At 41.0% G+C, this 27,946-nt stretch overlaps 1 protein-coding gene across 1 annotated transcript; it reads left to right on the plus strand.

Moving 5' to 3' along the window:
* The first annotated feature begins 404 nt into the window (after positions 1-404).
* SLC30A8 (solute carrier family 30 member 8) lies at positions 405-27,946 on the plus strand. Its single transcript, XM_064403787.1, has 10 exons — positions 405-831; positions 1,220-1,384; positions 7,133-7,617; positions 15,816-16,024; positions 19,843-19,989; positions 23,563-23,716; positions 24,243-24,432; positions 24,804-24,909; positions 26,529-26,663; positions 27,676-27,946. The coding sequence occupies exons 3-10, from the start codon at positions 7,538-7,540 to the stop codon at positions 27,819-27,821; spliced, it is 1,167 nt and encodes a 388-aa protein (XP_064259857.1). The 5' UTR covers positions 405-831; positions 1,220-1,384; positions 7,133-7,537; the 3' UTR covers positions 27,822-27,946.

Consider the following 27,946-nt stretch of genomic DNA (forward strand, 5'->3'; position numbering starts at 1 on the left):
ATTAGACTCCTGTTAGAAAATAAGGATAACTTCCTTACAGCAATGTGCTATCATTGCTTCTGTTGGACTTGCAGCTCTATATTTCAGCATCACCATAGCGACCACAGGTAGGCATCCACATCTGTGAGTTCTGTGCTAAATCAATTGCAGATTGTGTACACATGCACTTTAATTCATTAAGCCAGGGTTTCATTGTGGTCTGTCCTTCACCAGCAATATGCAGTATTTTCATTATTGCTATGAATACAGGCATAGAGGATGTGTTTATTAATTTTTCAGATGACCCCAGTCTGGAAAGCGTTACCTGAAGGACTGAAAAATAGGATTGGAATTCAGAATACTTTTGACAAATTGAATAAACAACTAAAACAACAACAAAACAAAAAAAAAAAAAAGAAAAAAAGAAAATGCAAATAGATTGAGTGAAAAGTATTTATACACAGGTAGTGGCAATTGTCTCCTCAAATATTCAATAGCCAAAATAGAATAAGCACCAGTATAACAGGAGAAGATCTGTCTGGGTGGAAAGGGCACTTAGTAAATCACAAGATGTAATAAGGTAAGGAACATTATACTGTTTTCAGAGAAATGTCCATTGTCTTGAGTTTTATAAGCAGGATTTTGTCTATGTGACACGTGGTGGAAATGTCTCTTCTTTCAGCACTGGCATGGCCCCAGCTGGAACATGTGCCCAGCTACTGATGCTCAGAAGCAATCCAGCCTCTGGTGAGTGTCCAGGGCAGAACAGTCCAAAATAACAGCCTGAAGGAACTGGAGCTCTTTGCTAAAAGAAAAAAAGAGAGGCACTACTGCAGCTTCTAACATGTAAAGGTAGCTGTAGAGAGGGAAGGAATTAATTCTCCATTATGAAATAATGGCTTAAATTACAGTGAGGTTTAAGTTAGGCATTTGGAAAAGCTTTCTAATAGCAAAAGTAATTAAGGACAGAAATAGACTGCATGAGGAATATCCATCATTGGAGGCTTAAAGAGAAGGCTGTGTAAGCTGTAAAGGAATGGGCAGCCCAACCATGGGGAGGAAAAGGGGGAAGGGTTCTTCTGATTTGAGTGCTAGCAAGCAGAGAATATTTACATTTTCCAAATGCAAATCTCATGGCTGTAGCACACTGCTGCCTGTATAGCACTAGCACAAGATGATCTGGAGCAATTACTTAATTTGTTGATATGTGCAAACCCTAACAGAAGGCCTGTTTTTACAGATGGCACCTCAGAATATTAAAAACACACAAACAAGGCATCAAAGTAAATCCTCTGATTCAGCCCTTGGTATGAGGTCAGCCCAGATGCTCTGCAGGAATTGGGATCCAGCTGATGCTGCAATGTTCTCACATTGATATGCCAGAAAAAGCCAAAAAGCCTAGCAGGTGAGTGCTACCAACCTTTGTAATAATCAGCATGCTCTTACTTAGATGCCTTCCTAACAGATTTTGCTTAGATCAAATTTTTATTGGTGTTTGAAAACCCCAGACAGTGGGGGACAGTAGAGGAAGGCTGATGAAGAAGTTTGTTCTAGTAGGGACACAAACTTGTATTTTACCAGATCAGCTCATACACTGGTATCCTACAGAAATCTACAAAACCCGAATACTTTTAAAGAGAAAACTAGATCCAAATTTATCAACAGAGTTTTAATATTATAAAAAAGCAGGAGCCAGTCTTTAAATATATTAAATGCAAACTTATCCATATTCACCAACTTGATGCTACCCTTGGTATCATCAGGTAGCTCAGGGACTTGATTACAGTCATCATGACAATGCTATAATAAAAGGTTATGAATAGCTTGTTGCTGACTTGGGAGCAATCTGGAAATCTCATATCATAAAACCAGCATTCAGTCTCTTTAAATTTATTATATAAAAAAAGTTATAAAAACTCTCTGCGTAATTTTTACTGTGCTCCATACACAAGAGAGCCATTATTTAACTCTTCATTTAATTTCCAGATGCTTCATATGCACCACATAAAAGGTACCTAGAGAATCCAGGCAGGAAACAGACTTAAGCTAGGCAACTCAAAGGTATGCATGTGTGGAAAATGCCATTAACATTATAGCTTATCTAGTGTGCTTTGCTTCCCTGAACTAGAAGTGTTTCAACAATTTACACAGGGTTAGCTTCACGCTGCAAGGCTGATGTCCCTTCAAGTTGTCTGGGAGTCCAGGTGGGCACTGCCTGGGGATCACATATGTGCTGCCCCTCTGAGATGCCAGATGCAGAATCCCCATGCATTTTCTGCCTTGAAAGACAGCCAGTGTGTCCCATTTGGATCCCTTGCCTCATGGGTACATTGCTGCATGCCATAACGCAGTGCAAGAGTGGCAGTCTTTGAAGTCCCAACCCTGAACTTATACTGGACTTTTCAGTTTTTCTTTAGCAGAAAAGAGAGAGAAAATATGTGGCTGCAAAGAAAATCTCACCCAGTAGCAATTTCCAGGAGACAAAGCAAAGAGGGCTACCTGCCTCCCACCAGGAATTTTCAGGTCTGCCGTCCCTGTGCTGTGGCTCAGGTGTGCCTGGGGAGCCCTCACACTGCAGCCTGGCCCTAAGTGCATTGCACACACTCAGAAACTAGAAAGGGGGTAGGCAAAATGCCATCTCATTTCTTCCAAGTTTCAGTGTTCTTGAGCATTTGGATTGGGAGCCCTGGTTTCCTTCCTCCCAGTAATACACATTATTGCAAAGAAAATTTCGGAAGTCATGGAAGAAAGGAAAAGTGCTTGAGCAATGGCCCAGGCAAGTATGGCCCAGGCAAGAGGGATGTGAGCACTCTTTCAACACCCCTGCAACTCAACAGGCTTGAGAAATCCTGATTGCTTGGAAGCAAAACACAAATTGTCCCTGCAACTGCTTTTACCAGGTCGCTCTGTCCTTTTCCTAATTCAAACTGCAATTATAGAGATGATAAAATGGAAAATAAATATATATGCAGCAGTTGAGAAAAACCAATTAGTTTTGCACTGGTGAGAAATAATGCAGAACTCCTTGTGTTTTGAACAAACTGGCTCTCAATGTATTGTAATGTATCTTCATGACCCAAGTATACTTAGGAAGAGCATGACAATGAAATGTATGTTGGAAGTGTAATAAAGGAACTAATGCAGTAAAGTTACTATATTTTATTAGTAGAAGAAAACAATTAAAATGATATCCAGGTAGTAACTTAGGAGCCAAATGTCATAGCTGTCTCTTTTGTTGCCAAAATATGTGTACTCTCTTCCTAACAGACTCTTTCCCCAAGGAAAAATAAATGTATCTAAGAAATACTTGTTAGCAATGCAATTACAGGCTTAATTCTCCAACCAGCTTCAGACATCATAAAAACAAAACCAAGCAGAAGCCCTTTGCAATCACAATGGAAAAGATACAGAAAACCACTAAGTGTTCAGAGAAGGATAATATCTTTTTATAACAAAAGCTGATACAGCCTTTGACAGTAACATTTGAGGTGACATTAGCATTAGTTTTTCAACTGCACTGTCTTTTTCTTTTCAGTTACAACCTAGAATAAAAAACTTCTTCTAAAGTTAGGCTGTACTACTTGTGGACAAGCCTTTTGGGACATTCAGACACAACAGTACTCTGCCATATTCTCAGAAAAACAAAGTATCAAAATAGCATTTCTTGGCACTACTTACTTCTGAAGGCCTGGTCCCTCCAAGGAACTTAATGACAGCTGGGTTATTTGTACAGTGGGGGTTCAACCATGAGACCTGAGACACTGAGAAGCTAATTCAGAGCACTTCTGAAATGTTGGCCCTAAGAAAGTGAGATCAAGATGAAAGTTTGAATAAATAAGATAAAAAAGACAAAAAATGCTAAAGGTTGCTTCCTCTCCTTCCCCCATCCCCACCACACATATTTGACCCATATTCATATCACAGCTTGGAGAAAAAAACCTTCAAGAGGCCTTGCATGGACCAGAGGAAGTTTGTAGCTGTGCAAGGGTCATGTTTGTGGTGTCCTGCAGGACTCCCATGCTGGGGTCTAGATTCATCCCTATCTCCTCATCCATTTACCAGTGCTCCCTGCACAGCCTGGGCACCCTGGGCTCTCTCACCATCCATAGCAAGGCTCTGAGCTCTTCCAGAGACTCCTGTCTTGGGAGGGGCTGTCTCATCCCGCTGGCTTCATCAGGAGAAACTCTGGATGCTCTGGAAACTCTACTCATGTGAGGAGTAGATGTCCTGACCTGAAACTCCAGGCTCTGCAGAAGGATTTCCACTTGATTTGGTAGCAGCATATACTTTTACTGTTCAGGAAGGAAAGGTGTACATCCCCATGAGCAGTACCATGTTCTTTCTAGATTCCCACTCCCAATGCAAGTTTGAATTTTTTTGACAAGGTCCTCAAAAGTCTTTTTCTCCTCAATGACTTTGTGCAATCTAAAATATCCATCTAAAACATTGCAGATGACTTTTACCCCTCAGTCAGTTACTATCAAAAGTCTCCATTCTTTTGAAAAATTGGCAGCAAACCCAAGATAAAAATATTGATGTTTAAAAATTTAGTATTTTAAAATATCAAATATTAACATCCTTTTAATGATTTTTAAATTGGATCTAAATCAGGGTAGGTATTTTCCTTCTGACACTCACTTATAATGGGTTACTGCATTGAAGGGTTCACAAGAAGAGGAAAGTGGATTTCCTTTAAATCTGTCTTGCTTCCAGCCTTGGATCCCAACATGACAGATGCCTGGAAGGGCACTGGAACTTCACTGGGTGAAAAAAGCATATTCTCACTACAAATGTGAAAACTGTAATAACCAAGCCCCAGAAATCACAAATGCCTGGGTCCCTAGGCTGCCAGTGATGCAGTACAGAGCTACTAAAGCTGATGCCAGAGAAAGGTAGAGAAACTCTTTGCAGATCATCTTCAAGATGTTTCATGGCTCATAAAAATGATCTACTTCAGTGCCATTTTCAATTAATAGAGGCACTGATTTTTCCTCTGTACATTTAAGCTGTCAGTATCGGCTTCCATAATGACAGGATGAGAGGGATTGGATTTTTTTCGTATTTAAAGTGTAGTTGATTAAAATTGAAATGGGATGAAGGATATGCTTTTTTACTAATGGAGATTTTGGATAATAATGACAAGGAGCTTTCAATTGCAAAAGCCAGTGTGATGCTTCATGTGTCTGTATTGGATGCAAATCTTGAGAAATGTCCTTGACTAGGGTCATTAAAACTGGTATGATTGGATTTGCAGCATTTTTAATGGAGGCTCAGAAACAAACTGCATTATTATTGAAAGCCTGAGATGAATTTATTGAGATGGTCTGAATAATTTTTCTGAAACAGAAATTCCACAGACAGCTGCTGTCTCTCTCTTAATGAGTTTCAGAGTCTGATAAAGAGGAAACTCAAGTCTTTGTGGATAGCTCAAAGAGATTTCTTTCTATCCTGCCTCACAGCCTGTCTCCTGAGAAGCACAACCATCAGCACTGACAATAATAAACACAAAACAGAAGTCTAGATTAAATGCTGTGAATGATCTATGGCTTCGTTTTGCTGCTATGCACCTGAGGCTCAAGATCCTCTTGCAAAATGATGGAAACTCATCCATCTCACTAACAAAAGTTACATGCCTACAGTGATTCTAAAAAGAAACTGGCTTTACCTGTAATCTTCTGAGGTGGATTTTAAATTTTCCTTAATTGAAGGTGCTTAGACCTGATATTTTGGCTTAGCACCCTAGAAAAGCTGAGATCCACTGTAAATCAGGTTCCAGGTCAGGTTTATTTTTCTGATATCCTGAGTCTGCAACAGGATGTTGCTATTTGGTAATTTCTGAAGGAAAGATTAGTTGAGATGCTTACAGAGACACTGCAATAATGGTGGCATTTATGGGATGGGGAGCCAGGAGAATCTCTCATTGGGTGTGAATTATAAGCCTGTGTCAGGCTCTAGGGTGCACAGCTGGAAAGGCCACCTTCATTTTCCTCCCTTACACCCTCTTGGCAGCTGAATAAAGTTACTCCTTAGTGGCGTTACTGGGGTGACAAGAAATATGGCACTTCTGTTTTGTAAGATTTCTGCAAAAGCCCTGGATCCATACTACACATCCTTGGACCTGAGTCTCTTCTCAAACCAGCCTTGCTGGACAACCACATTTTCAGGTCCAGTAAGTGGCATCAACTTTAAAAAACATTCAAGAGCAACATTTTACAGTTCTGAAGAAGATAGGAAGTTCCAGGAATGAGTCATAAAATCAATCTCTTCCACCTAAGAAGGATGCATAAGTGGGTATAAGAACCTGGGGAAAGGCTCTCAAGAAAAGGGCATTAAAGCAGCAAAGATGACAGCACATTGTGGAAAAAAATGCATTTCTGCTGTGTCTGTTCAGAAAAATGCTCCTTGGTTCACAGTTCCAGAGAAATGTTTGCACAGCTCACATGTGGGAAGCAACATGTGGATCTCTGATGGCATAAGCCAAATTTTTATCATTTATATGTACAAATGTGCCACCTGTCCCCATGAATTTCAGCCAGAATATGTGCTCTGAGAGCTGAGGGAAGGAAGGGGCAATCCCAGTTCATCATAGTCATATTAGAGTACCTGTGGTAAAAAAAGACTGCAGAATTTAAGTGCAGCCTCCCACTGCCTTGTTCTAATTTCTCCCACAAAAGCAGTGCACAGGTAGGGCTCTCACTCACAGTCTGCTTCTGCCAATAATATGGTAAAACACAACCAGCACTGGTGGAAGATTTCCCATTAGTGCTGAAGCAAATGTCTGAGGTCAGGCTGTGAGAGAGGTGAGACTGGAGGGCTTCTCCTCCCCTCCAGGGTCTGCAGCTGTTGATAGAACTAACAAACTGAATAAAGCAGAAATAACAACCTGCAGTCCTTCCTGCTGAAATGAAGATTTCAATAACCTGTGCTGCACATGGCAATAATAAGCAGCCTCTTCTTTTCCGAAGCATTAAGAGAGAAGATGCCAGGGGAAGAAATCAGTCCTTAGAGTGATTGCTCAGATTAAAAGGCTTGCACAAAGCTGGGGTGACGGAGGTTGACTTTCCTCCCAAGCCAAGCATGCAGAAAGGCAAACAGGGCTTTGGCTGTTTCCAGCAAATCAGGCTGTTTTAATGACCTTGGTTCTCTCTTTCAGTGCATCCACATGAGCTCCTTTGTGCACATCCATGTGTGCTCTGCTGTGCTGGACCCTGGGCCTGTGCCTGGGAGAGCACACACCCCCCACGTGACCAAAGAGCAGATCCAGCATCAAACATGAAAGGAAAAAAAAGAAAAACAGGGAGGGAGGCCCGAAGTCTCCAATCTGACACGCTCAGCAAGTCACTGGTTGGCATGGTAGTAATGCCACAGGCACCAGGAGAGAAGCTTTCCCTCACAGTTTCTCTCAGGTTTATTGGGAAGATTATTAAAACATTTTATTTTTAAAATATTTGGCAGAGACTTCTGCATAAGTCAAAAGGACATTTCTGGCCGTATTACTTCAGACAGAGAAAAGAGAGTTTAAAGGGAAAAACCAAGCAAAACCCCATTGACTTTCTTCATGGCTACTGAAAAAGGTCTTGAAAGGACTTGTCTTGTGAGCGAGAAGGACACCAAGAAGTACTCGTTGGCCCTAGACAGGTAACACAACCTTTTGTTTCCTTCACTGACATTTCTGTGTCAGAGCAATATGAGATCACCAATCTGCCAACTGGCTGCAGAAGTCAAAGTCTGGAGAGTTTCATCGTGCATACATTTTACTACTTTCAAAATGTTTTGTTCAATTTTTTTCTTCCCAAACTTTCTTATTAAATATTTGAAACATTTACTAGACAGCAGTCTGATATGTCTGTGTCTGTGATGGATTGAACCAATCTACTGTTGAAGCAAGTGTCTCTTGCTATGTATTTTATAAGCTTAGTAGATTTATTGTAGGACGCAAAACCTCATGGATTATGCTGCAATTTTAGGCTGAATTATAATTGTGCTATTGACACCATGTTTGGCACAAGGCTCCTTCATGTTGAATGCCTAAATTATCCATTTGGTTTGAAAGAAAGGTGATGCTTTATTCTTGTGGATAGTCTGTTGGGCTTACAGTTAATGTACCTCTTGTATGCCAGAGGTCTGGTGAGTAAATGTTTGCTTAAGTGAGGAGAGAGCCTCTGAAAACATGAGATACTGTAGATGGGGTTAAAAAAAGAGTATAAATGTCTATCACAAAATAGTTTTGCAGTTTAACCTTTTTTCATTCTTCCTTTTCACTCAGACTAGCAAGTATTTTTAAAGAAAATAGCTGCTCAGTTGCAGTTTAGCACCTCTTGACATTTCCATTATCTCATTGGTTTTCAGGTTATTTATTGCTTGGCTCTCTTAAAACATGTGGGACAGAAACTTGGCGTAAACACTGTCAGTTCAAATGGAAATCTGTCTCTTCATGTTCTTATACTGGGGTCAGTGCCATCGTATTTTAGTCATTTGAACGTCTGGGTTATTATTTAAATATTATTTCATGGCTCCATAAATATAGATGGCACTGTCCAAAATGACTCTTGTGGTAATATTTATATTTCAAAAAGATCCCATATGATTCTGCAGTTCATTTTAGGTGTTGAAGACACTCAGTGTTTTTTTGAAAGTTTGCAATTTTGTGTGCACAGCTTCAGTGCTTGAGGTTCTTTGGCCCCTTGCAACCTCTGGACACAAAGGACAACATTGGGCAAACCCATTATATGGTCCCCTGAGACAGGGACAGTTGTGGCTGCCTTGGGAGGAAGCATTTTTTCTCCTGGATCACTGGGAATGGGGAATATCCCTGCCAAGCAGAAGGGTAGGATGCACACTGAGGGCAAGAATCCCTGGCAGCTATCTGAGAGCTGACACACCTTCTGGAGTAAATTTTTTTCTGATAATTATTTCTTAATTTAGGATTGAAATTAGTTGGGGTGAATTGCTGCAGCAATTGCAATTGTTGGACTGATGCTGCAGCTACATGCAATAGACCCTGAGCTGGAGGGCTGGTCCCAGAGTGCTCTACAGTGGTGGTCCTGAGGTGGCTGAATGATGGAGGTGGTAGCACAGCTCTCCAAAATGAAGAGGATTTGTCATCCAGCCATGTGGCTTTTGTGCTGCATCTCCATTTTGCTTTTTCTGTCAAATGAAATTTGATTAACTGCACAATTTAATTACTCTGTTCCAGAAATAACCAGAAATGGGGGCTGAGGGTCTCCCTCCTGTTGGAAAGAGCTGGTAGCACAGGGGAAGCCCTTGCCCTGCTTCCCATTGCACCCAGCAGCTGGGGTGCCACCCAGTGACTCAGGGTGCCAGCCTGTGAGCCACAGCCAGCCCATGAGGGGATGCAGCCCTCTGGGCCTGGGCTCACAGAGCAGCTGCCTTAAGCAAATAGTAGCAATAGGCTCATCTTAACCTTTGGTATAAATTACCACATTTTTCTGTCCCACATGTGTAACCCTAAAGCTCTAATGCTTTCAACACAATTTATTTTGCACACAGATTACCTATTTCCTTGCCATCACCCAGCCTCTTTCTTTTTAATAAAAGCCATCATTACAATACACAGAGAACAAAACTAGTTTTATCTTGACCATGTGAGTAGGAAGCCTGAAAGCTGACCCCTTTCCATGCACTCAGGGTTGTGGAGGAGAGTGTTTTGTCAGACCTGTCTGTAGTCACTAGATGGTTTGGATGCATTAAGGCTTCCCGTGTCAAACTTGAAATGCTTAAAAGGGGGTGGGCTTCAACTGAGCCCTTTGAAAGTCTGATCAGTTGTAGATTTCTCATACAATTCACAATGGGAGGGACCTTAAGAATGTCTCTGGTCCAACCAAGAGATTGAATAATGTTGCTCAGAGCTGTCTCCAGTCTAGTCTTGAAAAAAATCTCTCAGGATAGAAACTCCACAACCTTTCTGGGCAATCTGCTTCAGTAGGGAATTAACTTCACAATCTTTTTTCCCCCCTCATATTCAATTGGAACTTGTTTCAATTTTTGACCAATGACCTCATCCTTTCTCCATGTAGAACAATAAAGCTCCATCTTCTCAATAGCCTCCTCAGAAATGTTGGCAGGTTGCATCTAGGTTCTCACAAAAAGTCCAGTCCCCCCAGAAGTGCTCCAGCCTTTAATCATCCTGGTCACCCTCTGCTGAACCTGCTCTGATTTACTGATCCTTCCTGTGCTAAGGACCCCAAAGCTGGACATGATATTGTAGATATAGTGTCACAAATCTGTCCCAGGTGCAAGACTTTATATTTGTTCTTGTGAGATTAGATGGCTCCTACTGCGCTCTTCCTCCAGACTCCTTATGGCAGCCTTGCCCTCCAATCCATCAGCTGCACCTCCAGGTTGGCATCATCTGCCAATGTGATCAGGGTGCCCTACACCTCCTCCTCCTCCAGGCAACAGAGGAAGGCATTACACGGGATGGGTCTCAGGACAGGACACCACTTCCTACCAGACTTGAGGAAGGTTATGAACCATAATGGTTACAGGGTCTGAAGCTGAGCACTCAGAACCTCCTGCTTCATGCAGTATGCATTGTCATACAGCATCTGTCTTTAAATTAGGTATGAACTAGGTCTCTGAATAGTTCTGTATGGTCTTTTCACAGTCAGTGGTGGTATTAAAAGAGAATAAGTTCTTCTAATGACTAGTAATTTATATTCTTTTTTTTCTATTTGTTATCACCTACACAGTGATCTAGATAACCCTTTATCATGGTCTAGGTAATGGCTTGACCGAATTCCTCAAGTTTCCCTGAATGAAGACAGGCAAGATTATTTTTATTTCTTGCTGGCAACAGATCACTGTAATATTGACCACAAATATTCAATATCCCACTTCATAAATCAGTGGATTTTCATCTGATTGTACCAGCTATGCTGTGAGCTAGATTTTGGGTTGATCCAGCATGGATTTCGTATTATGTTCTTTATGTGTCTTTATATTGGGATTTTGAATACTATCACACAAGTGAAACACAAGGTGTTGTCTCAAAGTTTTGGTTTTTATTTTGTCTCTGAGACAAGAGACAAGGCAGGGAAAAACGCAGGGCAGGGGTGGGCAATGTTGATAGTAGGAAAGTTGTGTGGAAATGTTAGTTTGTCTTCATGCAAAAGTTTTTAACACAGGACATTTACCTGTAGATATTCCTGTCTATAGACCTTAGACTCCTAATTGCTTCCTGTCTGCCAGGCTCATACCAGCAAGCAAAAAGTTTGAAGCAAACCTGGGAGATGATTTCTTCAGGTGAAGAGTGATTTTGTATAGCAAGTACATAAGAAATATTTTGTTCTTTTTCTCCTTTCCTGCAGGTGATATGAAAACTCTTACAAGATCAAAGAGTCCTCATCAAATAGAGGCTTTCCAGCACTCCTTATCCTGTGCAGAATCAATGCTGAGGAGGATGATAGGTGTTTCTTGTGATCTCTGGACTGGTTTAGCTGAGGGCCCTGTGGTTGTCCCCTTTGCACTGGCTTGCCAGCTGGCCCAGTAGCACACAGTAACAGCAGACTCAGCAAACCCAAACCCGTTGCCTTTGCCCCCTTCAGGTGACAATAGGACCCTCCAGAATGGGCTGTGTCTTCCCAATACTGGCCATATGCCATCTCCATTATGCCCAATTCAGTTTTGCCCACTTCATCTCCGAAAGAAAATTAGAACCAAGGTAGTGAGTTATATGAAACAGAAATTAAAGACATCAGCTCAGAAAATTGATGGTTCAGAGGTATAACAATGATACATAAAATCATGAATGATGTGAGACAGGTAAACAGGGAATAGTCACTCATTTCTAACAGTATTAGAACTAATTAAAATAGCAGACAGACAGCTCCAGAGTGACAAAAGACACATTATTTTTACACACATCATAATTAAACTGTGGAACTCAATACTTTCAAGCCAGCTGGGTTTGTGGAATAAAGATCTGTAAAGAGATGTTGGATAGGAGCTCTGGTTCAGAAGTGGGGAGCAGTAACTCTCTGGGAATGTTCCTCTTTGGTACTTTGACCTTATGTATTCCTTCATGTTCATGACAGAATTTGAATACTTGGCTACATGCACCTCTGGTCTGTCTCCAGGCAGCTATTGTTATAGTGCTATGTAGAAGGAAAACTCTTGACAATACATTTATGCTTACAGGGCCAGGCCTTCAAAATGAGGCACAGAAGATAACTAAGGCATGAATTCCTATCTACTGGACATCTAAATGTATGCAAACATATAAATATTTGCCTTTATTTTGTGCCCACGGTAAGGAAAAGGAGAAACTGGATGGCCAGGTTATTAACAGGGTCTTAAATACCTTGAAAATATTCAAGATTGGTACATCAATTGAAATCAGAATGGTGCCAGCATAAGGGAGGTGACTATGGCTTTGATAAATTTTTCTCTGAAGGTAGTTTCATTATGCTTTCAGGCACCAGAAAATTACTATTTTCCCTCATGAAGGAGATCATCTCCTGTGGAAAGCGCAGTGATTCCACATTTTCCTCTTGTGACTGAGGAACTCATAATGGTCTAGGAGGATAGCAATTATTCTCACAAGCCTGAAGTTCAAGGCACCCAGCAGATCAAATGAAAATAAACAGAAAGAAAGTTGTAATAAAAAGCTATTGCTAATGATTTGTGTGAAATCTGAAATATGTATTAATATTTTCTGCTTCCCCCTTCCGGGGACAACTCAGTAGGAGCCTTTCAGTGACATTCCCCTGACTATATTTTTTACAAAGAAAAGAGAATTTGAAATGGAGAAAAGATTATTTTTTAATCTGTGAATCTGCAATATGCTGGCACAGAGACCTGAAGCTCAAAGGCTACAGCTTGCTCTAAAACACTATGAAGGAGTTTCTGGTCTAACAGAGCTGATCTTTGCACCTTAAGCTTTTGATTCACACTTTTATAAAACTGCCTCTTAGATTCTTAGATTCTTTTAATTAGTGGCAGGCAGCTTTTGAAAGAGAAAAATAATGGTTAGGTACAGGAGCTGGCAGGAGTTTTCCCAACTCATCAGACCAGATGCTGTTCTGCAAGTTCAAAGGGAGCAGTGAATGCTCCCCACCTCTGGCAACCGGGGCACTTTTATTTAGGTACCCTTTAGACAGAAAAATGTGACATTTGTGGTTTTATACTGTCTCTGTTTGCTTTTGCATCTGTCCAGCAAGATCTGTGGACAGAGCTTTCCTGCCCCTCAGTGATGCCCTGAGGCTTTGTTAGTTGACAGATAGACTGAAAGACAAAAAACAAAAGAGAGCGAGATCACAGAGCGACCTATTTTGTTAACAACAAGGAAAGGACTTGGTGGCTCAGAATATGCAGTGGTAATTTTGGCATTCCTGCCTGAGAGGCTGTTGAGCTGATCCTGACTCATGTCATTAAGATGATTTTAATGTTCAATGCCAGCTGATGAAAATTGAGGTAAGGGGAAATTAATTTTACATGCAAACGACAGAAAAGCATTGGAAGTTAACTCCAGAGAGAGATCATGAGAAAGAAAATCTTGCCTGCCCTGATCTCCAGGGGAGAGTGAGAGAACTACAGAATTTTATTCAGCCATCTGGAAGGAATTAATTTGTGGTACCTTCTGTGTCTAATTCATCAGTAAAATATTGTACAAAAATGACCCAGTGCACATAAGGAACCCGATAAATGTAAAACTAAAGGACTGGAGAAGGACTGGCTGGTGGGGACCCCAGCTGCCAGATGGGCAGCCCATTCCCTAGTCCAACTCCTATTTATTTGTTGATGTGAGGAAAATAAAGGAAAATGCTGACAAAGGACTAAGAAAACTCACTGTCTCCAAGCATCAGACATTAAATGTGACCAGTTGCTCTTTCACACAAGCTCCTCACGTACAGGGGGAAGCAGTCACCTCCACTGAGCAAACAGAGACCACATGCTAACCTGGCTGGGAAACAGGCTGACTCAGGGGAACGTGGCACCCTGGGAACATCTCAATATTTACAGAACCAAATCCACATTGATTATCTACACTTGCAGGGCTCGGCTGCCAAGGTGGGTCAGCTCTTCTTTCACCAGTACCTCTGTGATGTTGATGAACATAAATGGCCAAGACACCAGCTCTGCAGGTGCCTTTGCCTCTTGCCCACCAGTGTGGGGCATCTGGAAGGACTTCAGACCTGCTGAGCAGCTGCAGCCCCCTCAGGCCACCCAAAAAAAGCAGCTGGAAAAAGCTTGTGATTTCAGTACAGTTTTTTTCTGGACATTGACTACTGCACGTTGGCAGCCACCATCTAATTTCTTTCCAGTGAGATTTTAGGCATCTTGACACTTCTATAAACAGTGCAGAAGCACTACAGAAAGTCACCAGGATTCATGTTACTTCCTGGAGCACAGGTTTCCTTCAGCTGAAGAAACAATTCTTCCTAGTCCCAGAGCAAAGTCTGAAGTCAAAATGGGGAAAAAGCCACTGTTATTACTGGGACAACTAAGCCCAGTCCCACATCCTGTCCCCAGGCTAATTTCAGACTTGGAAAAAAAGCAGTGGAGTTTGCTGTGTTCCTGGGTAGCCCCTGCACACACAGACCTCAAACAGCTGCAATATGTGATTGTAGGGACTGTGTGCATGTGCATCTTGGCAGCATTCACCTTCTGGTGCCACAGTCTCAGTGCACTCATCACATTAGGAGTAGCTCTGGCAACAAGTGTTGTACTGGGAGAGACAGAACGGTTTTAAGTCCCCCTGGGAGGGGGTTTAGAAGTTTGTTTTGTTTTGTTTTGTTTTGTTTTTGTTTGTTTGTTTTGGTTTTGTTTTTTGTTTTGTTTTGTTTTGCTTTTGTTTTTGTGGGTTTTTTGTTTTTGTTTTTGTTTTCGTTTTTTTTTTTTTTACAATTTGGGCTCTTTTCTGTTGAGAGATAAGGAGAAAGGAACATCCTTGCTCAGCAAACCACCTTGGGGCCTGCCAGGGGGAATCTCTTGGTTGCTCTTCTGAGAGCACCAAACATTGTGGTCACCCAGGAGCTTCCAGAGCTGCTGTGCAATGAGCTTGGCCCCAGACCTCTCTACCCCCACCCTGTATTTCCTGTGCAGGAACCCTGAGAGGCACACTACTGAAGTTTTGTGGCAGAGCAGGTTTGGCTGAAAAATCACTTTGTGCTGGAGCAATACTCAAAGAGCCATTTCTGCTGGACTTTTCACCTTATCATAAACTCAGTAGCACAATGAGTTCTATGTGTACTATAGGATATATTGATTTCTTTGATTTTTGAATACCTTTGAGATATTTTGGTGAACATTTTCTAAGCTCAGGCTCTTCTGGAATATTGATAGATTTTGTACATATGTGGAAATTTGAGATAAAATAATTTTGTGTGCAAAAAGAGGAGAGAAATATCTTTAGCTGATTATATTTAAGAAGTTTCGGGTGTTTTTTTGACTAGTCTTCCTGACAAAGCTGTTGGGAATAAAATCCTGATATTTTTTTTTAGTAGAATTTTCTCCCTGTTATGCTGAATTTGGTAGCTATTTGCATGAAGTACACTTTCTTTAAAGTCACGTAGTGTGCATGATATACACAGCCTAAGAAAGCCACCCTGTGCTTCACAAACTGCTAAATGATGTAGGAGAGCCCAAAGAACTGGGAAACACAGCCAGAACGCTCATTTCATGCACAGCTCCCTGCCACAGAGCCTTGCTTGTGTCTTGTGTGAGCAAGCCTCTTCTATGACCTGCTCTGTTGTTCCCAATGCTGCTTTTATCCTTTGAAAGCATTAATTACATCATTTCTGGGGCTGTAGGGCCAGACTCCTGAATAACTAGGGTTTTTCTTTTTTAACCTTCCATTTCTTTCTATCCTAAAGGATGAGTTGGCTTCAGAGGAATTCAGATGAAGAGAGGCAGCAGCAGGAAGCAGAAGTTACAGGAGCTAATCCAGCATATCACTGTCACAGCTACTCACAGGCCTATGAGAACAGACAGAGGGAGCAGCATCAAGCCAGGAGGAAGCTCTGTGTAGCATCAGTAATTTGCACCTTCTTCATGATTGCTGAGATAACAGGGAAGTATATGTGTTCCAAAAGAGCCCAGTCTGGTGCCCAGCACAGCCACATCCTTGCCTTGAGTGCACTCTGACTGCAGGGACCACGCCAGGGGTGAACCCACCTGGCACTAAATAACTCTCCTTTGTCCCTGGTCATTAAAAGAATTGGGGGGAGGAGAGGGTTTAAGTGAAATTTTCAAAATATTTTCATATATTTATTCAAGGATTGCACCTGGGTAGGAATACAAAGATCAGTTAATGGTCTTAACTTTTCTTCCAGGTCTTTAAGCTTGACTGATGCACGTTTTAGCATCACAAAAGGATGTCTAATAAATTGGTTACATTCTTTTTAAAAGATTTTATGTATTTATCCAGGCCAATGAGACCTCAGCACTGATAAAGGCTGCTAGCAGTAGGGTCTGAAAATAAATGCAAGAGTCTTTTCAAAATCCAGGGAAATCCAGGGCCAGATTCACCATCTGTTTTTCTACAGCTAAGTCAATGTATTTATATCAGGGCACATTTATCTTTTAAATTGGCCTGCTGGTATGCCTCTGGATCAATGGAAGATTATTCCCCTACCTAATTAGCTTTCACTTCTGGATCCACCCTACAACATCCAATATAAGTATTTGGCTTGCTCATAGAGTATTGGCTTTCATTTTGTCTCACTGCTCTGCTCTCTCCATGGATTCTGTGATATTTATATCCACCTGATAGCTCCTGGCTCTTTAATTTGCCCTTCTCTGCAGTGAGCTGAGGTAAGGGAAGGCATGGGGAATCCCACAGACTTCTCCCATATGTGTTCCAGCCCATGTAACAAAAATCAGCCAGGAAGGCCTCTGAAACTCATATTTTCCCAGCTCAGACATCTCTGGAGCCCCATGAAAACGAAACAGAAAGGCTTTGTCTTCCCTGCAAGTGAGAAGTGGAGGCACGGAAAGAGTTGCTGCATTTCTCCTCTGGCTGCCAAACCCAGCAGGGACTTCTCTTCTCCTCCCCCGTGCTCCCTCTGCATGAAGCCCTGTTGTTTGTGGGTCATGTGCATTTCCCCCATGAAAACCAGTGCTGCTAATCCCCATGCAGTAATTTCCAGTGCCAGTAGGGCATTATTAACAAAACCATATAATCAGTAGGCTTAAGTTTGGTGAATGTGGCTGTGCTAGAGGGTAATTGGAAGGACAGCTGATATGTTAACTAAATGTTTCGTTTTGCTTAATGAATCATGCAGCTTTTTTGCAGTGACAGCTTAAGTAACAGCCTTGAAGACCGTTTTGCTTCAGACCATTAAACTTTGACAAACCAGTTATTAACTGCAGTTACAGACAGCTCTCTGTGGAGATTTTTGTAATTATGAACCATACATTTAATATTTTTAATCATTAGGCAAGACTGCTGTGCCTGATGATTGACCATTGAGTGACTGACAATTTCTACTGCTTGTGGTCTATAAATCTATAAGCATCCATTATAGGGAAGGGTAAGTCTTAAAGGCCACTTGTTGGGAGTATTGATAAAAAGCTGTAAAAGCCTATAACTATGACACTTATTTTACTCTTGAAGATAAAGAGTATCTTCCCCTCCCCTCCTTGCCCTCAGAGGGCAAACAGCATCCGTGGGCATTATTCTGCTAAACAGAAGAAAAAAAAGTTCTCAGAGAGGTTGAAAACTTGTGTTTCTTTGAATGCCTAGACATTTGAAGGCCTAGACCTTTCCAGGATATTTTTCTCAAACCATCTGTGCTGGCCATTACTGCTTTCCCAAACGGGGCACTGCTGGTTGAGCCTGATACACCACCAAAGATTGTCTCTTTGAAAGACAATCACCTTCTGTTCTTCTAAGGCAGATCCATCACAATCTCCATAGATCTGGAGGTATCAGTCAGACCAATACTAGCCAGTGTGGAGCCCAGATATGAAAGTGCTTTCCAGTGATTTTTGGTGGTTAAGGACCAAATGGATTTCAAAGCACTTCCACTTGGGCAGTAGAAAGAAAGACAAACACTGCATGTGGTCTCATGTCAGAGCAGGACAGAAAAACTTGATCAGTGAGACAAGTTGCTAAATTAAACAGACTGAGATCTCTGAAACTCACCCAAGGCTTTAGTTATGCCCGCAATACATAAAATAATAATTTGCAAACATTTTTCAAAGGCAGTAGGTGAGCAGCAAGCTTTTGAGATGCTGTCCCACAGAACATAGAAATAGAGTATATAAAATGCAATAGGGTTTTGCCCACAGCTTGTGATCTACATATTTGTTTGCTGAAAGATACCTGATGCCTGGGTTATTAAATCTGGGCACTGCCAGACAAGCCTTCTTCCCCCTGCTAAGGAGAACTGCCTCCCTCTTGAGAATAATTACCCTGAAAACAGTGATAGTCTAAGAGATGTGTCATGACCAAAAAGTATCTCTGCATTTACACTTGAGCATGTGCTGGGAAATACTTATTTTGATGAATTTTTCATTTTACCACGAGGAATGAGATGCCCCCAAATTCTGCAGCCATGCTTTCTCCCTTTTGGAAGTAACTTTGAGCAAAGTTCTGCCCTGAAAAAACTTATGGTGTTAGGTATTCTAATCTAAAATAAGCATACAGAAGGAAATTAAACAGCCAGTCCATCCTGCTGGCATGAAAATTCTCCATCTATAAGGAAACAAGAGATATATCTACATGTCCTTTTGGCAGTGGTATGCTGCCAGATATTTGAATGAGGCATTTTATTATGTTTTTCAGGATTCATTAATTCTCATACAGGTTGTGGTCAGGAGAAATGAGTGAGCTGAAATTAATTAAATGACTGAAGAATGGAAATGCATTGCCAAATGCAGAAACGACGTTTTTTGGCTCTGTTATTTCACATGTCTACTTTTACATTTGCACTTTGATGAAAAGATTCCCCTGCTGTAATGTGTTGGAACCACAGTGTCCTGCCTGGAATCCTTGTCTTCTGCAGCCACCAGGACCTGGGGCAGTTTAATGCAAACTTTTAGTTTATTTGGATTTGTCTTTAGCCCTGAGGTGTGGTTAGAAGAGTTTGGCAAAATAATGATATTTGGCTTACTGAGTAAAAGAAATGTGAATTAAAATAACCGAAAATGTTTTCAATTTGGTGGGGTCTTTTCCTTCAGAATCCACATAAATCCAAACCCCCACAGAGTAAAATGATATTCAGCCACATTTATTGAGGTCTAGCAGGAAAGTTAAGTCATGCATTTCAGATTCCAAATGATAGATTGGTCCTGAGAACAGAACATTTTTGTCTATGCCCTCACTAAAATGAGGTTGCTTGTTTATCACAGTTCTTCTACTGGGATCTTTCAGTGTATTCCTGTTTTAGTGTTGCCTGTGACAAATAAACAGTCAGGCAGCAGGAAGAACATGCATATTTCCCTGTAACAAATAGGAAATTAATCCCATAAGCTAGGTCTCTGAACTGTTGTACATACATAAAAGTATCAGTGTTCTGTGAAAAGATAGTGGGAGGATACTGGAAATGTGATTCCTAATATGGAATTTCACAAAAATATGGCTTTTTACAAAAAGAAAATCTGATATTAACATAGTCAAATGGTACAATAGTAATGTAACTACAGGACTAATGTATCACAACTCTTACTGTTCTTAGGTCTCTCTCTAAGAGATTTGGCTTATGTATTTCTATTAATTCATCCCTTTCACTGCATGAACGAGGTACAAAATGAAATTATCTTCGAAGAGGCTTGGGTCTTGTGCATGACGACTGAAAATTGAGCATTCCCTTTGATTCCCAGCAAAACAGGTGTTGGGTTGGATGTGTTTGGCTGCGAGCCCTGGGCAGAGCCATGATCAGGTCGTGTCTCACACAGGTGGGCAGCTCGCCGGGAGCCTGGCCGTGGTCGGCGACGCCGCGCACCTCCTGGTGGACCTGACAAGCTTCCTGATCAGCCTCTGCTCCCTGTGGCTCACCTCCAAACCTCCTACCAAGCAGTTCACTTTTGGGTGGCACCGAGCAGGTAGCAAACATGGCATGTTACGAACATCATGTGGAATGGGAAAAGGGAGTTATCATAGCCAGGGACTGGAGAACAAGCTGATGTGCAACAGAGGGCTGCAGGCATTTAGAGACAGTGCACTAATGCTCCCACAGCTCTCAATACAAACCACACTAAAACAGTGAATTGTAAAGAGGTAAATAGTCACCCTTTATCTAAAATCATGTCTTTAATTTCATTATTTACCAGAGTTTTGGGCTGGTGCTAACTTTGGTTGAAATAACAGCAACTTCTCTCAGTGACTTGAGTGTGTGGAGGACTGAGCTTTCAACTTGTTATGAAACAAATTTCTAGAAAAGCAACAATAACCATAAAAACTAGGGTTTGCTCCATTTCTAAAGCAAATTATTAAATTATTTTTAAAAGCTCACAATGTTACATTTGTAGAAAAGTGGGGTCCTTTAACATTTACCCTTTTCTAGAGTCTCTCCTTTCATATCTCTTTATCACTGTTGGTTTCTATCAGATGCAAACAGGTTTTTAAAGTACTCTGTCCTCCACCTAAACCAACCATTTTACAGATGATACCTAATACCAAAATCCTGACAATCAAACACAAGTGTTTTTGCAAAAGACAAGAAGACACTAGCAAAATACTAACCATGAGAATAATTTTCTGGGAGTATGGGTCTGTTCAAGATTTAGACACACAAATATCAATGCCTACATGCACATGAGCACCTTTAAGCACAGGGTCCAAGTCTCTGATATATTCAACAAGAATCTTAACTCCATTCAGCCTCCTAAACATGGAAGTCCAGTGTGTCAGGGAAGTCTAGGATGTCAGAGGCTATGCATGGGAATGGCAGCTGTTGCACAAGACCTGTAGGAAACTGAACAAGGTGTCAAGCACAAAATCAGGGCCTGTCAAATATGACCAGACACTCATAAGTAAGAAACCAGTAAGTGTTCCCAGTCAGCCAGTGAAGAAGGGAGCTGTGACAATCAACATTGATTTGATGTCCACTGTCCACAAAGAGAGCTTAGACACTCAGGTAATGCTTACAGGTAGGCAATTTAGTTGTCTCTGTCTGAAAATAAGTCTCATGTTGGTTGTCTCAGGGCTGGGTTTTGTTGCTTAGATGTGAATGATTTGTGGCATTTGAAATCCAGTTGCCACTCTGGAAGTCTGTGGGTCAATTATACACCTTGTGTCAAGCCATGCATGGAGGTGTTAGTGTACCTCAAATGACTGCAGACACCTGTGCACCAGAACCAAAGACTCTGATGATACATTCTTCAAGGATATTTATTAGCAAAGTCCAGAAACAGCTTCTGACTCAGATGTCTGTAGGCCAGGGTTGGTTGTAGCTGCAGAGAGTAGCAGGGAAGGCATGTGCCATACTCACCCTGCCCTTCTGTCGCTCTCTAAGAGTATTCTACCAGCTCTGCTGGAAACAGCTGCGGGGTGATGGGAGGTTCAGCATGGCCCAAGCATGGCTGGCATTATTAGACAGCACATAGCTGAATTTTGCAGCCTTAGTAAACTGCTACTAAACATGAGTTGGTCTACCATTACTTTCATGTTTATTATCTCTTATGCTGGGGGGGAAAAAGTGAAAGAGAAACCTCTCTTGATGATGTAGGCAGGTTCAGCCACTTCATGTAACTTCAACCTCAGTCTGAATGAAATTGTGTTTATTTTGTCATTGCAATGCAGAACTTGAAAACCAACCCTTTTTTGGCCTTTTTATCCTGGTAGCAAAAAGAGCCTTGCATCAAATGTTAGAAGCTATTTAATTGCATTCCATGATTGTTACCCTGCTTCTTGCTTATTTTCCCAGCTATATTCTCAGTTTAATATGCAGGTGGGCACCTTAATAGAGTAGCTGAGGGCAGTCAGGTGGCAAAGTCACTCTTCACTGACTACCAGGGTCTTGAAGGAGCAGCCCTCCATGACACTGGAAGATGTTTCTTCACTGCTTCTCTCAGACTGATAGATATTGTCATGAAAAGACTCTTTATGGTAGTGCTCAGGTTTAGCCATCTGAATGCCTCCTGCCCTCCATGCCAAAGCAGTGCAGCTACTTTCACAAACACAGAAACACAATATTGAATAAGATTGATAGTGTGAGCCAAACTATTTTCGGGTACAAAACCTCTCCTGCACCTTAATCATCCTCAGCTGTACTCAGAGATCCTCACACAATCCTACACTATTGTTTGCTGTACTGTTAGTGCTAGTAGTTCTGAAAAAAAAGAAGCTGAGAACATCTCGAGTGAAGTATGTAGTTCTGCTGAACTGATCTGCAAGCTTAATTAAACTTTTGCCAAGATGCTCCATTGAAAATTAATATGTAAAGATGACCACTAACATGTTCTGTTATTGAAGATTTGCATAAATCCACACAGGTGGATACGTGTGCTCACAAGAGCTCTTGACTGCTTTCATGCCAATGACAGCACAGCCATCAACACCTTCAGCTGGGCCAAGTTTGCAGGAGTTCAACCTGCAACTTGCAAAAAAAAAAATAAAATTGTAAGATTTATGTTTGCTTCTATCTACTTTTGAGCAAAACTAAATTCCCCTGTCAGTGCACTTTGATTTATTATTTTCCAGTTTTAGGCAAAGCAGTTATTTGATAAGCTTTTGCAGCCTGCAAAAGAGGGGATCCCCATAAAATCATACAAAAAATCACAAGCTGTTTTAATGGATTGTCAGTGGAGGTCTGTGCAAATGCTTTCTGGCTGTCTGCTGCCTTTCACTTTACTGTGAGCTTGCATTTTCTTTGGTATTATCTCAGTTGTGCTCATTTACCCATTCAAGTCACATGGCAATTACTACTCCCATATCCTATTAAAAGCATGCTGCACGTTCATATGCACTTCCCTGGACCTCTCCTATAACAGTGCAATAAAAGCTGGCCTTGGGGACTGGATTTATTTGAGCCCAGCTCAAAGCCAATAGAGACAAAATTAAATTTTGCTACCCCAGGGAAAAAATAACTTCTTTTGTTCTCATCACAGCTGTTGGCACAAAAATGACTTTGTGGCATTGGCAGAATGAGTTCCAGGATGAGTTGTGCTGACAGGACCTCATTGGGAGCTGCTACTCTCTTTCTGAAACGTGAAGTGGTGAGAGGTGTGCAGAAAGAGGGGAGGCTGTGCCTCTCTCCTTCCTTCAAACCTCTGCTCCTGTGATGGAGATAATCTTGTTGGGAGAGGAGGGCTGATCTTTATGGGTGTCACACCACAGTCAGGGCCAGGCAAACTCCTTTTGCTCCTCCCAGAACTCCCCAAATGATCTTTTACAGATCTCCAATCTCTTAGAATGTTGCATGAACTCAGCACTGGAAGGGGACAAAAGCAGGAGCAGGTAGAACAGGGTTAGGCCACCACATGCACAAGGCTACCCTGGATTTTTATGATCAGAAAGGAGCTCGGCCCATTCTTTGTGAGCTTTAAGACTGCCAGCATACGAGAAGCATCTCTTCTGGCTATAAAGCTCATACACCTTGAGCCATTATCATCAAACTCTTAAAAGTTTTTGCATTCCTATTCTGACTGTTAAAATCAGGTTTTCTTCATTCCTAGAAATTCTGGGAGCTTTGATGTCTATGATAATAGTTTGGATGGTGACTGGTGTGTTGACATATTTGGCTTGCATGAGGCTGCTACACCCAGACTATGATATTGATGCTACAGTGATGCTCATTACCTCTGCTTGTGCTGTGCTCACCAACATCCTGTAAGTTATTTTGTTCTCCTCTCAAATGACATTTGAACCTTGAACCTGCTGCTGTAATTCAATTAAAAAAACAAAAAACTATATAGAGATAATGGCCTCAAAAATATTAAGTGTTTATGAGTTCCGTGAGGATATGGAAAGGGGTCAAAAAGAGAGGTCCTGCTTCTCACTGGAAGTTGCAGTTGCTCTCCTCCTTTCTGTTAGCAGACACACTGGGAAGGAAAATTATGAATCTACAAACCCCAGGAAAAGATTATTTTCTGTCTCACTTTTTATTAGATGTCAGAATATTCAAGAACTCTATAGAAAATGAGGCCTCATTAATTACCCCATTCACAGACTTTCTTGATTATGCAAATCACTGAAAACCTAGGAATGTCTGCTCAGCCACCTCTGCATTTCTACTTAATGTGTCAGATCTTACTGTTGAGCATTCAGAAGCGACAGGGGTGGTGATGTGTGTGGCCTCACTGCTTTCAGAGATGCAGTATATCCTCTGATACTTGCAGCTTTACATCTCTTGCAGACTAAGCCTGATTCTGCACCAGAGTGGCCACGGGCACAGCCATGGGGCACAAGCCAGGGAGCACACGGCAGCCCCTCTGCAAAAACCAGCTCTGAGCAATGCCAGCCTGCAGGCAGCCTTCGTGCATACCATTGGAGATCTATTCCAGAGCATTAGTGTGCTAATTAGTGCACTTATCATCTTCTTTAAGGTTGGTTTTATTAGTTCGTATGCCTGCCTTGCAATCAAGGCTAAGTGCTATTTTCACAGCGTTGTGACACTAGGTACTATGTAAATATTTCCTCTGTCTTAATCATACACACTGTAATTGTATTAAAGAGAATTATTCTTGGGAACTGAAATAACTGTTGAGAGTGTAACCCTTGCTTCTTGCTGTTTCAACTGGATACTTTGGTGTCTCCCTTTCTTCATCTGTAACACCTTAATTCCCTGTGCTGGCAAAGGGGGCCAGCATTTGTTCTCTACTAGATGAATGAAATTTATTATCCTTTCATGCTAATTAAAAATGACAATAACCAACAATAATGAAATTAACAAAGTGGTGTGTTCATATTTTTCTAGCCACAGTACAAAATAGCCGACCCAATCTGCACATTTGTGTTTTCCATCTTTGTTTTGGCAACTACCATCACGATTTTAAGGGATATTTTAACTATCTTAATGGAAGGTAGGACTTGATTTCAGAATCAATACATTTACATTTTGACTTTTTTTCTGTTGCTTTCTCCATAATGCTTATATATGCTGGAAAAAAAAAATATAATGGCACATTTCTGTATCAATTTCTGATACTCTCATAATTCTGATCATACTTTAAACCTACTTCTAATTTTAATCAATTTTTTTTTTCTACCAATACATTAGGTTTACACATATGCCAGTTTTTGTAAAAGCTTTCATACTGGTATTTTGCTAATGAGCTCTGAATTGCTTTTGTTTGCCATATGTGTAGCATTTCTTTCTATCACCCTTTGGCATGTGAGATGCCTACTCACCTTGTTCATTGTCTATTTCCTTTACCTGTGTGAAATATAAGTCTTTGCCAAGAAAAAGTGCTTTTACTGTGCTTTGAGCTGTGTCTGTGAAATAGGCTGAGTGCAAGAGGCAGAAGTTTAAAAGATTTTTAGTTATGTGAGTCCAGAAAAGCAAGCTGTTGGAGCTTTCCAGTTGCATTCCAGTGCATGGGAATAGACAATTCTCAGCACAGCAGCAGCAAGAAGAGCCAGGCTTAACAATATTTAATCCTGTCAGCTATGGGCCTGAATATTAGATTTGAAAGGCCAAACGACTTGAGCAGTCACAGAAGCATGTTTTTGCCTTACTCACATTGAATAATATAATGCAACCTCTTTCTCAGCTGTGAAGACATGAGGATTAAAGGGAAAAGTAGCTCTAAATGTGCAGGTTTTGAATGGGTACTAAGTGTGACTGCCTGCATGGCTATTTCTTCTCTCTTTCACTTGCACCTACTGCTGTTTCAAGAAATAAAATATCTGTTAAAAACCAAAAATTAAATCTCTGTTAGAAAATGCTGTTACAGTAGTTTCATTTGAGCATTGGTTTGCTTTCAGTGACTGTGAGATAGAGATACTTCAATGTAGAAGTGTACCTAGGCAAGAGCATGGCAACTGACTGTATTTTGGCTGCCAAAATAGCAGATCTCTTGGTTACTGGAAAAAAAAAATCAAGCTACCAGGAAGAGGGAGCATCCCTGACACTCAGGTGTCTCTTTCTTAAAGCAGTGACTCCCAGCTTCTGTAAGCAGTGCTGACGTGCCAAAGTCAGCAGTGCTCTGTTCCCCTCTGCACGAAGCCCACTGTCCTCCTCGGGAGCTCTGGGGAGTGTCCTATCTCCTAAGCAGAATATTCTGCCCAGAATTTTCTAAAAATAAAGTGGATGCTGGAGCTGCTGTTTCAGTTTACTGATCCAAGTGGAGCATTATGAGTTCATGCTGTTCACGTAGGCGTAGAGATGCACTCACAAAAGATGTTGGTGCAAAACTGAGACATGATCTGGCTAAACAGCTCACCACCCTATGTAAACTGGACATTCAGAACATCCCCTAAAACATGCATGAATCTCAACCTTCCATGGAGAAGTTTAAACCAAGGGTTAAGACTATATAGCACAGTGAACTCTGAAATAGATGGGCTTTCCAAAGCATTGAATACTTTTTTATAAAAATGATACATCTAAGCGAATAAAGGTTCATGATTCATTTTCCTCTATTGATCACAATTCTTATCCCTTAAAAATACTGTTTTTCCATCAATTTCTCCTTTTCAGGAACATCAAAAGGATTTGCTTATGATGCTGTAAAAGCAAGAATTTTAACAGTTGAAAAAGTGGACTCTGTTCACGACCTTCATCTTTGGTCTCTGACAATGAATCAAACTGTTCTCTCTGCTCACATTGCCACAGGTCAGTAAATTTCTGTAAGCAGGGAGTAACTATTCAGCTGCTGTCTAGTAAAGGTCAGTCTTTCTTGATTCAGATTAAGCTGACTGTATATCTGTTGCTTGTTAAAAAAAATTGTCATAATTTTGTTGGAAAAATAAAATCAACAATAATAACAAATAAAGGTCTCGGATCCTCCTCCCAGGAACCTTGTCTAAACAACAGGGACCTCTACTTAGCCCAAAACTAGAAAACTGCAGAGGCTGCGGGACAACACAGTAAATGACAAGACATTAAAACTAAATTAAAATAATTAGACTCAAACCGGATTTTTATCACAATTTTGTCAAACTTGAAAACTGTTGATCTCTACAAGAAAATCTTACAGGGCAAATATGCATTCCTGATGTATCTCCAGAAGTAAAGCAGTCTTTAAAAATAGATGGAGTTTAGAGGTAGCTCCAGTTCATATTTTAAAATATTATTTTAAATGGTAGTTCTTATCCCAATTGACAAACTGTCCACTACTCAGGTCAATTTTCTTATCTGTCTGTCAGATTTTTATGTATTAAGAAAAATAGAAAAGCCAGCTGTGTTTGGCCAAGGATGGGGCTAGAGGTGAAGTCCTCCATGGAGTCCCCACTTTCCAAAAACAGAGGGTCTATCAGCCACCCAAACCACTTGGCACTGCTGCTACTCCCTGACTGGATGAACTAATCTTTTTAAAGTATTTCTGCTTTCCTTCAGTCTTCTGCCAAACTGAATTTCTATGGTGATTACTTAATTTAGCTTAACTCTTGCCAAAATTACATATTCCAACCACATTTGAATGAACAAAGGTTTGCTGACATGGAGGTTCCTGAAAGCAGGATAAAAAGGACAAGAAACACTTTTCAAACAAACTTCTTGTTATAAGTTTCTATCCTAGAAGTATACAATATCTATATTAGACATCAATGTCTACATTGGAAGTATACAATACTTTAAAGTATTATCAAAATGTATGTTTTGATTACTTTCTGCTTGCTATCTGTAGCAGACTCAGCAGACAGCCAGAAGATTTTGAGAGATGTTACCCAAGCCCTGTTTGAGCACTACAGCTTCCACTCCATCACCATTCAGATTGAATCAGGGGAGGATCAAAAACCAGACTGTGTCTTCTGCCAAGAGCCCAGGGATTAAAGGGAGCAGTGTGCTATTCCAAATAACCATCACCTCTCTTACAGGTCAATGGAGACTGTATGTGCTGTTTGAATGTAATTGATTAACAACAAATGGTAATTAGTTGACATAACAAGCCCTGCCAT

Source organism: Passer domesticus, chromosome 1 (genome assembly GCF_036417665.1).
Source record: "Passer domesticus isolate bPasDom1 chromosome 1, bPasDom1.hap1, whole genome shotgun sequence".
In the NCBI taxonomy this organism is placed as follows: domain Eukaryota; kingdom Metazoa; phylum Chordata; class Aves; order Passeriformes; family Passeridae; genus Passer; species Passer domesticus.